At 32.9% G+C, this 14281-nt stretch overlaps 1 protein-coding gene across 7 annotated transcripts in view; it reads left to right on the top strand.

Moving 5' to 3' along the window:
* Positions 1 to 14281, top strand: part of NF1 (neurofibromin 1) — a 304417-nt gene that overhangs the window by 195528 nt on the left and 94608 nt on the right. For 6 of the 7 annotated variants that reach the window (XR_008997245.1, XM_057501129.1, XM_057501130.1 and 3 more), the window contains exons 31-34: positions 5746 to 5808; positions 10361 to 10519; positions 11066 to 11163; positions 12401 to 12547. Coding sequence is in view for 6 of the 7 variants with exons in the window: in XM_057501129.1 (XP_057357112.1) it covers positions 5746 to 5808; positions 10361 to 10519; positions 11066 to 11163; positions 12401 to 12547 (467 nt within the window). In the remaining variant the exon portion in view is untranslated. The remainder of the gene's footprint in view (positions 1 to 5745; positions 5809 to 10360; positions 10520 to 11065; positions 11164 to 12400; positions 12548 to 14281) is intronic. The other variant, XM_036906309.2, reaches the window with a different exon arrangement.

Genomic DNA, 14281 nt, shown 5'->3' with positions numbered 1-14281 from the left:
GGGCATAAAAATAAACCCATAGACCACTGGAACAAAATGGAGAGCCCAGAAATAAACCCAAGCCTATATGGTCAACTAATATTTGACAAGGGAGCCAAGAATATCAATGGAGAAAAGATAGTCTTTTCAATAAATGGTGCTGGGAAAATTGGATATTCACATGTAAAAGAATGAGATTGGACCCATATGTTATACCACTGACAAAAATTAAGTCAATATAGATTAGATTTAAATGTAAGACCTGAAACCATGAAACTCCCAGAAGAAAACATAAGAATAAAGCTCCTTGACATGGGTCTTGATAATGATTTTTTAGATATGATACCAAAGAACAAGCAACAAAATAAAAAAATCAAGTGAGATTATATCATGAAAAAGCTTATGCACAACAAAAGAAACTATCAACAAAGTGAAAAGACAACCTACAGAATGGGAAAAAGTATTTGCAAACCGTATATACTGTTATTGTATCCATATGAGAATACAGGATGTTAGCTGATACATAATATATGTAAATCAAACCATCATGCTCTGTGCCTTAAACTTATGCAATGATGTATGTCAATTATTTCACAGTAAAACTGGAAAAAAATACTTTTCACCCAATTACATAGATGACAAAGCATACTTAGCATTAAAACTATCTTAATTTATCATTGCTTTTTCTGCCTTTTCAAAATAGCTCAAAAAAGCTTAGGAGAAGCCCCAGTTTTTCAGCTAATTAAATCTGAGACTACAGGGTGATTTACTTACATGAAATCTGATACAGTGAATAATATCTTAAGTTTGGGCACTATTCAGTTTTCAGTTTATAAAACTAGGAAGACAAGAAATGGTGAGCACACATTCATATTAAAAATTACTTGATTGGCCTAATAGCTATTAACTGTTTTCAGAGAGCAAATAGATTCTAAAAGTGACAGTGGCTCTGACTTTAGCTAGTTAAAAGTGAATGGACACTGACAACCTGATTACATGGTCTGGTAGATTTTAGCAGAAATTCTTCATGTGGTTGTCACCCTAAAAGAACATTTGTTTATATCACCAGCAAACTTGGAGTCCAGTTTGAGACCATGACTCTCGTAAGGTAAAAGGAACAGGGCTTGGTACTTAGTAAGTACTTAGGAAATATTTATTGAAGGAATAAATTCCCCCATCTATCCCACCCAAGTAAACAAGTTTCTTGCCAGCTTTCATAGTTAGAAAGGGAAGGAGGTAGTGAAAATAATTCAGAAAATAGAGCCAGGGGATAATTATTGACTTACTAAACACTATGTGTTAAGCTTTTTAAAGCATTCCATAATCAAACATCCTATATTATAACACACTAAAATTATCATATTAAAGTTATTTTCTTTAAGAATATTTAAATGTTTTGTCAGTGCACTGTTTTGAAGTAATGGGTAAACATTGCTGAAGTGTAGAGTACTTTGGAGCAAAGGTACACTTATTTATAAATAAGACTTTGTTTTTTAATAAGTGACTGATAGTAGGGAATTTTACATTTACTAATTAAAAAAGAAAGAAAAACAGCTTTGATCTCAAGATGCTCTTTCATTGAGTCTCCTTCCAAATGTAGTTTTTTCATTAGTTTGGTCTTTTATTTTATTTGTCTTCTCTCTTCTGGCTTTTTCTTGCCCTTTTAGCTTTGGCAGTAACATAACGGTACCTTTGTACTTTTATGTTCTTCTGGAAGGGATAGTAATTGGTTGCTTCCTCTAGTAAACATGGCTCCTTCTTTGGGATCTACTGGGAAATTTTTTTAAGTTAAGTGAGCGTATTGCTAGCTAATAAAGTTTACTGAGCTTTAGCTTTTCTTACTTGCATTCATGTTTTGAAACACACTTTAACCAGCTTTCTTATTTCGTATGCCTCTTAGTGGACTGGATTAAGGTCATATAGGAATAGCCAACTGTGACTATATGTTAGATTTGTAATTAAGATATTTTCTCAGGTATTTATTTCCACTTTTCCTCCTCATAGTTTTAGAATGCAGGTTTCCCCCTATAGCATTAAGTAGAACATTGCTATGAAACCTTTTGTAAGCTGAAATGACATGAAGCAAAGAAGCAATTACTATTAATTTAGATGGAAAACATTTTTCAGCCTTCCCAGACCCAAAAAATAACCTACCAAATCATACCAAATAACACTAACATATAGTAAAAGCAGGAATGGCATGATAAATACACAGCCTGTATCAAGTAGAAATAATGTATCTGCAGTGTAGTTTCACTTTACCAGACTTAGGAAGACAGCACATTGGAAAGCAAAGAGGTGGTGGCCATGATGTGTTAGGCTGTCATCAGAGGATGAGGTCATGGGAGGTACAGGAGACTGAGGTGTTGAGAGAAAGAGGAAGAGAGTCATCTATTAACATTTCATCATCATCTGAATCCATCAGGGCAGATGGGTAATCAACATCTACACTTTCTTCTCTGTCTGCCTGCCTCGATGTTGAAGGGCAAAGTTCACTGTCTGCTCTGGCTAATATGGCTAGATGTGGAAGGCTTGAAATGCAATGATATGTTTGCTTAGCCTCATGCATTTTTCTATAATACAGTCCTTGGTAGGCACTCAGAACATCCTGCAGATCTGCCCTAAACCTGTGTGTCCTTTCATAATAAAAGCCACCCTTTTCTGCAGTCATTGCAGCATTGTCAATTGCAGCTAAAATTTCAGTGCAAGTGCTTCACATTCAGTTCCTGGACAACTTTATTTTCGGGTGTTCACTATTGTGTTCCATTTCAATTCATATCCTTTCCCTTTGGAATTGCATCAACTCTTCCTCTGTCAGTTCTTGGTCATGGGATGCCAAGACCTTCAGTATCATCTTCATCAGCTTCCACAAACCCAGTTTCCTTAGCCAAAGTCACTGTTGCTATATTTATTGTTATTGGTTCAAAGCCTTTAAAACTGTTCACTGCTTTGGGACACAGTCTCCTTCAAACACCATTTCTCATTGAGACTAGTAGCCTATAAAGAGCATCTCCAAGGTTGGCTATTGCCAATTTTATATAGTAGTCTTTCCAGATCTCTCATAAAGATGCATTGGAGTTGCCCTGTGTCCGTCGCGCTTACAAACATAACATTTTGCATAGAGTAAGCCTTCATTGTGGCTGTTAGGCCTTGGTCACATGGTTGTAGCAATAACATCATATTCGGCAGTTAAGAAAACAACATGAATGTTACCACCATATTCAGTTATGCCAGGTGAATGAGCAGGACAATTATTGACAGTCAGAAGATACCTGTTTTCAAGGCTGTTTTCTCTATGGTATTTTCAAACAAAGGACTAATACATCCACTTGGATACTCAGAAGAAATCACTTGGGTATTCCAATGGCTTGGATGTGAACGGAACAGCAGGAAGTATGTTCTTATCAATGCCTTTGAGTGCCCTAAGCTCCTTGAGTGGTGCACTAGTGGAGGTCTAAGGACAGCATCACCAGTGGTGTTAATAATAGGCGCTACTATAAACCTGTCCTTTGATGTAGTGTCCCTTCAGCCTGTTTTTTCTTCTATCAAAATAAATGTCTTGCTTAGCAGTTTTTTCCAATAAATTGCAGTTTTGTTGCAGTCAAACCCTTGCTTATATGAATAACCACCTCTGTACCTATTGTCTTCAGTTCTTTGGAGAACTTTTTAGCAGCTTCAATATTAGCAGAAGCACCCTCTGCAGTACCGTTTAAGCTATGAAACTGCCCTCATCTCAACATGCTAAACCACCCATGACTACCCTTAAATTCCACATTTGCAACACTTGGAACACCATTGTCCAGTGCTTTCTGTTTCAGCTTACTAAAAATAATGATTTCTCATATAACAGAACATCACCCTTTGTACACCTATTCACTCACTCAAGTGAGAGACTTTGCATTTTGTCCTTTACTGGTTGCCGACTAAAAGAGACCCTGCTACTAGCAGAACCAATAGTAGCTTCCTTTAGCAGCTTTCAGGATTCTTTCTCTCTGCATGGCAACAGTCTACACAGTGTCTTTATTTCATTCACCATGATTGAGACACTTAATTGGTCCAGTTTTTTGCTAAGTGTAAACACCCTTATGAACTCCCTTAGGCTTTTCTGAAACCTTAGGGCGCATCTTGCTAACACATTCACAATATTAAGATGAAGCAGAGATGCTCACACAGTTCGAAGCTGTGGCAGCTGAATGTTGAAATCCTGAGTGTAGTTCTGGGAAAGGAGTTTGGCAATGCCACTCGCTGTTTAGAGTGCATACTGCCTCTGCTACAGCTTACTGCAAAACAAACGCTGAAAACTTCACATTTTTTCATAAAAGCAAAAATCGTCTTTGGATTTCTTTACTTTAGCAAAATCACATTCTAATGTAGGTCTTTTGTTAAAGCAAGGTGGTATGATGTGAACTTGGAAAAGTTCTAAAAAGAAGGAGCTAAATATTCTAAATAAATGTCATCTTTTCCCAGTAAACCTGCTTCTTCAAACAGAAGTAATTTATACAAATTTTTAAAGGTGTCAATGATAGTTATATACCATAATTGAAAGAAAAAGTGTAAAACTGCATTTTTGTGATATATTTTTTGGTTACTAGTGCTTTTGTATATAGTCTAAAGTTTGGACCAGACCTCCATTTTGAGTAAAGGACTATGTCTTCTTGTTTTATTGCTGTCTCCCAGTGACTAGAATGGTATCTAGCATGTAGATGCATAACAACTACTTGGATGAATAGATGGACAGATGAAAAAATGTCAAACTGTAAGCCCAATATATTATGGATTATGGTACTGGTTGCACAGAATTCCTAGATAAAATGCTATATATGCTGGATTAAAGAATTTAATTTGGTTTTTAAAATAATTGTGCCTAGTATAGTCCAATCAGGAGTCTTTTAATTTTAAAAGAACTATTTGGTCTAGGAAGAGCTCTGAGAGATGAAACAAATATGGTTCTTTGGGCTTGGGTTTTGTTTTTGTTTTTGATATATTCTGATAAATAGTCAATTATGTGAAAAACTGTAAGCAGGCTTACAGTTTTATTCTATAATTTTCTCTGCAGTTTCTTCACTTTTAATATTAATGCTTATTTCTAGTTAAGCTGATAACATTCTTCTCCCAAATGTTGCAGAGCTTTTAACCCCCTCTGATTAGACCTTTCTTAGGAAATAGCCTGCAAATAAAAAATATGAAATTTTTAAGAGTAATTTTTCTTAGAGAGATTTTTAAATCAGAATCCTTAAAGTTTTTTTGTTATATTTAGCCATTTAATGCTTACTTTTAAAATCAGTAGCATCTAAATGAAATGCCAGCTATTAAAAAATGAACTTTAAGTCAATTGAAGGATACACAGAGAAGTATTTACATATCAAGAAAAAATTATGTAGTCACATAGAAGTGTTTTTAGTGTGTGATCTACTTTTAATGAACATTGTATATAAAATTTTACCAAAAGTTAGGAATTAACTGCAATGTAAATATTAAATATCCTCAAATTCACTTGGGGAGAACTTTTCTGTGATTTATAGCCAGAAATAGTAGATATGATTGTCTCAACATTTGCTGTTAATTTAGGGCTTTGCCTTAAAATGTAAAAAAAATAAATAAATTACAGAAATAAAATTTATCCCTCAAAATTCAGTTGATTCTAATTTTTTGTTGATTCCATTTGTGTTACATTTGATCATGTAATTTTATGTACAAGCCAACATTGTTTTTGTTGCTGTATGTAGTTGGTGCTGTGACTTGTTTGTGCTCATCTCTGTTCTGTAGGCAACTTGCCACTCCCTACTGAATAAAGCTACAGTAAAAGAAAAAAAGGAAAACAAAAAATCAGTAAGTTTGGAGAACTTTTTATTAGCTGTTTCTTTCAAAGCAAAACAAAAATCTTTTGCTGTTTGTTAAGAACATCTTCACTTCAGCCTATTTGACCTTCACTGTAAAATCATTCTACTAATTCTGGCACAAAATAGCTTTCATTTCAATTAACCCTGGAATTAAGTTACATTGAAACATTCTCTGTGTTCCTTTGGTTTGATTTATCCCAAAGGCATTTTGGAGGCATTTGTTGCATTGGATTTTCGTGGCCTAATCTTACTGTTATTTTTTAAATTATAAGTGAATGCAAAAGAAACTTAATTTCAAGGCCTTAGGAAATGCTGATTCTCCTCATTCTTGCTTCTTGTTTGCAGGTAATGTGAGTGGTTTCTTTTCCTAGAGGTGAAAGTTTAGTTATTAGAGAAGTGTTTGGAGGAAGGAAAAGTGTCACTTTCTAAATCTTACCTGAAAGTTGCTATTTATTTTTTTACTCCTTATATTTTTATCTAGATAGTCTCAGCCAGAATTTGTGCTTAGATTATAAAAACCCTAATGATAAACCACTTTTTCTTTTGAGAAAATCATTATTAAACTAGTGGGACTGGTAACACAGTACTTTTGAAAAAAAGGAAAATTAATTGAGTTCATATTTGTAGAGAAACACCTCATTTTGCAAACATGATATATATGCTGCCTGCTTCATGAACTTGCCTTAATTTAAAAGGAAGAAAATTATGGTACCCATAATTATTTTCTTCCCGCGAGTGGAATTTCTCCCAAATATAGCATGCATTCATTTTAAATTTTCCATTATCTGTCAGTATGACTTATCCCTATTAGGCTGAGAACTGTCATTCATATAATACAAATAAGTTTAGAGAAAGATATAAAGAAAAGCTTTAGATAATGTAGGTAGTGTAACAAGGTGTAGTTTCAAATATAGTATTTATCTGGTTTCATCTTTCATTCCTCGTCTAAGCTTTACATATAATAAATCTGTTTTAAATTCAGAACTAAATTAAAATTTTGTGTCCATTCAAGATTTTCTTTTTGAGTATGTTAAGTAAATTTGGTCAACTGTGAGCAGATGAGATTGGATGGCCATCTTGCTTAATAAATAGTTTCCTTTTAATGCTTCAGCTTTCTAATTCTCAGCATATGTGGGTTTAACATAATACACACCATCACTGCTGAAATTAATTTACTGTTTCTAACACTTTGTTCAATGCTATACTAATGCCATTGTGTAGTTTATCACATAATATACAATTCAGGCTTTGTGTTTTCCTAGAGCATGTTTTCCAGTCTTCCTAACATTGCTTTATTTAAGATTTTGTCTAAAATTGTTCCTTGAAATGTTTTTCCCTACTAGTGTTATTTTCTTTTAAGTTTCTGGTAACACTAAGTTTTGGAATGTATTTCTCAGCACAGATGATATGAGGTCCTCATGGAAACAGAGGGAATCTGATTGGTAATTTGAGATATTTTAGAACACATTGCAAAGTATGAAGACAGTATAGTCATTATAAACATAAAATGTTGGTTATGGAGTTGTAGGTTTAAAAGAATCAAATGATCTGTTCTTTTTAAAGCAAGCTAACTTTTTCCTTTAGGGTGTATGTATCATGGATTGGAATATGTAAAATACATAGAGAAGGTTCTGGCTTCTCGTATATAGCTGCGTAGTCATATTACAGATAATTGTGTTTATTGTACTCAAATATGTAATGTATAATTTAGATCTCCTTTGAGAAGTTAATTGTCTACCTAACTTGGGTAATTAAGCATGTATGAGCAGAGAGCCTCTTGCTTATGTACAGTTTAATGGATGCACTTATTTGTAACGTGTAGTTCAACTTTCACTAATGGCAGTAAAAGGAGCATTTGACTGATAACTGGTTTCACCCTACAGAGTGACCCAACTTTGACCTCTTACGCAGAATAATTTTTGGATCCAAATTAGATTTTTATAAATTCAGAACAGAACAAAATACTGGAGTATGTGTATATTATGAGGTAAAATTACATTGATATTAATCAGTGAAGAAAAAAGTATTTTTATAAGTTGTCTCCTGAAACTTGTTATACAGCATCTTTCAATGATACTGATTACATTTTATCAGGTTTTAGTTACAAAAATACAGTGAAACTGTCATCAGTGAGATACATATATATGATAGAGGAAACAATGTATGTTCCTGAGATGTGAATACTTTGAGTTTTGACATGAATTATTTTTGAAGATGTAGAAAACTGTTTTATAATATTCTCCCTTTAGGGAATAATTCACTCAGATATTCATTAAATTGTGAGATTGAGTAGTATTCAGCATATATTAAGTATAAATGTGATTCAAACTTTAAAACTTTTTTGTCCTAGAGAAAAGCAGTAAATAGCTGCCTTCAAAAATGTGTATATAAATTACTGATTTTTATGAGATACTTTCATAGCTGGTTAATATTTTATAGACTAACTGGATCTTTGGAAACCAAACTATGGCTTTTAGCTTTTTTAAAGCCATTTCAGGATTTTAATGGATTAAACTGAATGCTAATTCTTTTAAAACAACCTATTTGAAATTAAATATAAAGCGATTTTTAATCTCTTCCTTCTTGCTTACTTAAGCTGAAGGCTTTAAAATTTTATGGTTTTGTTGATGTTTCTCTTGTTTTAAGATTAAAACTTGGGAGTTCTACAGAACCACTCTGTAGCAATGGTTGTTTATAAACATTCTGAAATTGTATGGATAATTTTTTTGTATGCATGTATATGTTCATTTTTCTGTTCCTACCCCATAAAAGGCTAAACACTGTGCTAGAGTAGTAAAAGCACTTGAACTTTCATAATTCTATTTCTAAAACTGTATTTCAGCTAAAAACAATTGTAAAGAGAAACATAAAGAAAACCTTTAGATTGGGTAGGTAGTGTACTTAAAAAGTATATTTACGTTTTAAAACCATTCTACTAAGGCTGCTACCTTTAGCTGCCTTCACCAGTTTCCCCTATTTAATGTGTAATGTTGTTGTTTATATGATAGCTTTCCAAGGACCGTAACACAAAGAAACCTTCCTTAGCACACAGTGTAAGATGAAGGTAGAGATACAAATGAGCTAGAACTCACTTCTGTTACCACCCCATAGAAAGATTTTCTTCAGCTTAAAAAATCATCCTCTCAAGTCCTATTTTTATTAATTCTCAGGTAGGATAGAAAATTATTTTGAGATCTTAAGAAGTGAACAAGGACACATTTAGAATGTGTACATGAAGCACTAAAGGGAATAGAATGAAAGGAAAAAGTCTGTATCCTTTCCACAGTTAACCTGGAGTCAGTGAGTCATGTGAATTCATGCCAAGCCGTGTTACTTTATTGAGGCCTTGTGAAGAAAACCAGAGTTACGAAAGTGTGTGCATGAATCCCATTTTCTCATTTTCCCCACTATCCCTTAAAGTGCAGGCCTATCCGTGGAGTCCCAGTTGAATGGAGTGCAGCCACTTTGCCGTTAGTGTCTTCCTGCTTCCAGCAGCAGTTAGCTAGACCAAGCAAAACAAGTTGTAGAGATCAAACTGTTACCTAAGTGCTCTTCAAAAATAAATCTGTGCGTTACCTGTAAAAAAACGTAAGTTTCAGAATAATATAATTTTCATATATTAAAACAGGCACTGGAAAGAGATGGAGCCGAGTTGAGTTTCATAACACTTATCCTAATGCAATTTACCAATTATTTTACCTTTAAAGCAGGATATTTTATAAAGAGAGAAAGTGAATCCATTTTAAACATTGACCTCGCATTGTTTTTCCATGTGAGCAACCATTTCTTGAATCCTTCACTTTTTTTATTTGACAGAATTATCAATTGAAGTATACACAGGGGTTCTCTTCTGCTGGTAGCATCCCTTTTTCTTTTAGGTCCCCAAGAATTCCTGTTCCTCCATGGTTTAAATAATAGGTAGGTCCTTATATTGCAAAGCATTGGGATGCAGAAAAGGAACTGGTAATAATGTTACTTGTAAGTAAATTTTTTCTCTCAATAGGAATCTAAGAAAACTAAATTTTATTTGGTATATGGCAAGTATTTTGCTCAAGAAATTTAATTGTAACTGGCACACAACAAAATGTAAGTATTTACTATTATTAGTAGGTATTGATAGTGCAGGAGTGTGCTGTTGAAAACTTAGCTTTATCTCATAATGGTTGAACACATCTCCTATTAATCTTAGTAAGATAACCTTTGCATAAAAATTTAGTCTGCTTTTGTTCCTCATGAAACCTGTAGTATAAACATTGGTAATAAAATTAAGATCTTTTTTTCAGGTCTCTTCTCCCCGACCAATCATGAGGGTTTTTTCTTTTTTCTTAGATACCTTTATTGAGTTAAAATGATGGAAAGCAAGAATTGAGGATAAACTTTATTTACTGATGTGTTTTGGGAGCTGGAAAAAATAGAAATGTGTTACTTAGGAGGATTGGTCTATTCAGGGGTTTTTATGCAGTCTGACCTTCCAGCTCTTCTTTCCCTTTTCCTTGATTTAATTCAAACCATGTATTCAATTCTCAACTCCTTGTTTTTAGGTGGTTAGCCAGCGTTTTCCTCAGAACAGCATCGGTGCAGTAGGAAGTGCCATGTTCCTCAGATTTATCAATCCTGCCATTGTGTCTCCATATGAAGCAGGGATTTTAGATAAAAAGCCACCACCTAGAATCGAAAGGGGCTTGAAGTTAATGTCAAAGGTGAAAACAATTATTAAATTGTTTTAATAATCTATTTTGAATTTCTCTTCCGACTAAATTTTTAGTTCTTTATATTCACTGTAATTACTCTTGAATTTGTTCTTGAAATATCCTATGGTCTTCACTTTATGCTTTTGTTAAATTTTTGTTTGTATTATAAAGAAATAAATTACACTGATACCTGATGGGGCTTATCACATGAAAATATTTTAGCTAATGTCTTCTGAAACTAGTTTTCTATGTAATCATTCTGAAAACTTTAAAATGGAGAACAAAATGTATACTGTGTGGTTTTTTATTTTTAAAAAGTCATAAAAAATGTTTAATATGTATTTTTGTCTATGTAAATATGTATGTGTATGTATAGTAATTACATTTATACTTGGGAGAGAATAGAAATAGCACTTGGTATTTATAGAATGAGAAACAATTGATTTTAACCCCAGTAGAAATTATATTGATAAAATATTTTTCAAAGAATATACAAGTGTGTAGAGTTCATTCAATAAATAATCTGATTCTTTATAACTCTGTTTTATTGTTCAGATACTTCAGAGTATTGCCAATCATGTTCTCTTCACAAAAGAAGAGCATATGCGGCCTTTTAATGATTTTGTGAAAAGCAACTTTGATGCAGCACGGAGGTAAGCAGCCTGTCACTTAGTTGATGGCTCTATTTTTCCAGTTATTTTTTAGTTTCACTTAAGTTTATGTATTTGGTCTAAATGAAGCTCAAAACCTGTGTAGGTTTTTTTCTCTTCCCTCTCTAGGTCAAAAACATAGTTAATCTTGTTTTATTTTACTATGAAAGATAGTGATGAAGTAAATCCTTATTCTTTATAATTTGATAATGATCTCCATCTTTGAAAACCAGGAGGAATTTTTTTGACATGTCTACTAAAATAAAGGATTTGAGGTTGCTGCACCATGGAGGAGAGAAAGGAGGAGATTCCTTTTAGTAAAAACTAAGATCACATTGCATAAGTTTATAAATAAGAGTTTTTTAAGTTAGAATTTACTTTATTGATATTTTAATGTGGAAGTGTATCTGAGCTAAAAGGTTACTCTTTAAACCAAGGAATGCAGATGCTTAAGGTTTTGTTGTGGTAACTAGACAGCTATTGAAGTTTTATGGTTTTTAGAAAACTTGAGTTCTGTTAGGTTTCCATAACTAACTAGTTGCTTCTCTTTATCTCTCTTGAGTTGTTGGTTTATCTTCAAACTAAGGATAATATGTTTGTTCGAGTTGATTTTATAGAAACAAATGAAATAACTTATGAGAAAATGCTGTGTAAATCTAAGTTATGTCCAGAATTCTACTTTCCATGCGATATGAATCTAATTGATCTGACTCATAGTCTAAGCTAGATTATACAACTCTCTCTTTCAGTTTTTCATTATAGTTCATATTAACTAACTTTTTTCTAATTGGTGTTTAAAAGGTATATTGTTGGACTGCTCTCCATATGGGAGAGTAAGTGAATGTCAGTATAGGATTCATATTCTAGCAGATTGACTAGTTAAGAGAACAAAGGGCCTGATCCTGACTCTGACTTAACAGGCTACATAACTTTAGGGAGGTCTTTTGTCTTGTCTGGGCCTTTGTTTTTTTTTATCTGTAAAGTACTGGTTTCTCTCCAAAGTCTCATCCATCTAAATTTTGTTGTCTGACATTAGAGCTTACTCTGAAACTGAAGCCATAAATGGAAAACCAACTTCCTCCTTGTCTCTTCTTGTTTTGTTTAATGGTAGTCACATGTATGAATAAGCCCTCCATGTTTGTAATCTTAGTTATTTCACAAAGTTACTTCATACAGATTTAATCAAGCATAGATGAGTGTATCTCGTTTTTAAAATTCTAACGATGTTGCATTTTTTAAGGTTTTTTCTTGATATTGCATCTGACTGTCCTACAAGTGATGCAGTAAATCATAGTCTTTCCTTCATCAGTGATGGCAATGTGCTTGCTTTACATCGTCTACTCTGGAACAATCAAGAGAAAATTGGCCAGTATCTTTCCAGCAACAGGTAAGACTTCTTAGTCATGGGTATATTGAAAACTCTCAGTTTAAATTTAAATTAATAAAGTTATTGGTCATGAATAATGCTTTTTGCCTTGTATCTTCTTAGAATAACAGTTATGGTTTAGAAGGAGAAATGCAGATTCTTTTTAAAGATATATAGGCAAAAGGTTAAGTCATGTTAAATGACCACCTGGTTTGCAAACTGTCAAATACAGTGTGCAATAAAACACAGGGGTTTAAATTTACTATTTTATCAAATAACATCAAGTGAGTATTGACATTTGAATCTGATAGCAGCTAATTCTCAGGAATTTAATAACTAAGACATTGCCAATGTTAATTCTGTACTAATCCCATTTGTGGTACACTAAATATATGCAAATAAAGCTTTATATAGAAAATACTTAATTGAAAATTATTAATTTGGGAATTGTTTATTAGCTGTTTTTAAAGTGCCTTATAACCTGAATCACTTGCTACCCTTTCTAGCTATGTATGTCTATAAAGGGCCCAAATTCCTATGTATAAGGAATTCTCTTAAAAAGGTAAAATGAGACCAGATTATTTCTGAATGCCAATAACTATGGTTTGCCCATTCATGGGAAAGGTATAAGATCTTGAAGCTAAAGCTATCTAATTAGATGGGAATTTAAAAGAGAGCATTTTAATCCTTTATGAATTGGTAGTGGATTAAAGTAGTCATGGGCATGACTGATGCCCTAAAATAGAAAGCTGAAGATGCTTCATCTGACACTAAAATAAACTGTGGAACTTTTAAATGTAAATATTCATTTTCTTATATAATTCATATACACATTCATGTATAAATGCTAGAGAGTTTTTTTTCTATTTGGTTTTTGAAAAAATATACACATTCTAAACATACAAAAAGTATAGGACATAATGTAACAGAGACCCTTGTTTACTACCTAGCTTTAACATTATTTACTTTGTTATGCTACTTCAGATCTCTATAAAGTTTTATTTCTTGGGGAAAAATGATACTACCTCTCTCTATGTAACTGACAAAATAAGGAAATATTAGGTACTTAAAACTCAGTTTTGCACTTTTTAAAATTTTACAGAATTGACATACTGATGTAGTCTCTTCACACAATTTGAGATTTATCATTTATTTAACTTATATTAATATTTCATTGAATGAGTATATCACTGTTTTTGTATTTCCTAATTGATGGCTATTTAGGCTTATTTCCTAAATTTAGGTTTGTTTTTCACTATTTTAAATAGTGATGTAATAAATATTCTTCATATTTGTCTCCTGTGCATTTCCTAAATGTGTAATTGCTGGGTTCTGGGTTACAGCTTCAGCTTTGCTAGATTATTGTCAAGTTGCTTTTCAAAGTGTACATGCTAACTTTGACCACTGTGTGAGAGAGTACCTCTTTATATACATCCTCACCACAGTTGGCATTAACAAACTTCATAATTTTTGCCAACTTGATCTTTCAAAATATTATCTTGTTATATAGTTTGAAATGTTGAGTAGTTACTGAAAATCCATACTTACCCTGATTAAGCAGACATCTGATATCAGGGACAAATATGTCCAGTTCTTCAAAAGTGTTTTCTCAAAAAGAATTCATTCTGAGAAAAAGGGCATCAAATGTCATTTTTACTTATTAGTTGCCCATTTAATGGCAATACACTAAGAATACTAGAAAAAAATGAATTTTTATGTAAATTTCATAGTCTGGGTAGTAGTCATATTTCTAAG

The sequence above is a fragment of the Manis pentadactyla genome, chromosome 4 (assembly GCF_030020395.1).
Source record: "Manis pentadactyla isolate mManPen7 chromosome 4, mManPen7.hap1, whole genome shotgun sequence".
NCBI classification, from domain to species: domain Eukaryota; kingdom Metazoa; phylum Chordata; class Mammalia; order Pholidota; family Manidae; genus Manis; species Manis pentadactyla.
This window is presented reverse-complemented; position numbering and strand designations above follow the sequence as displayed.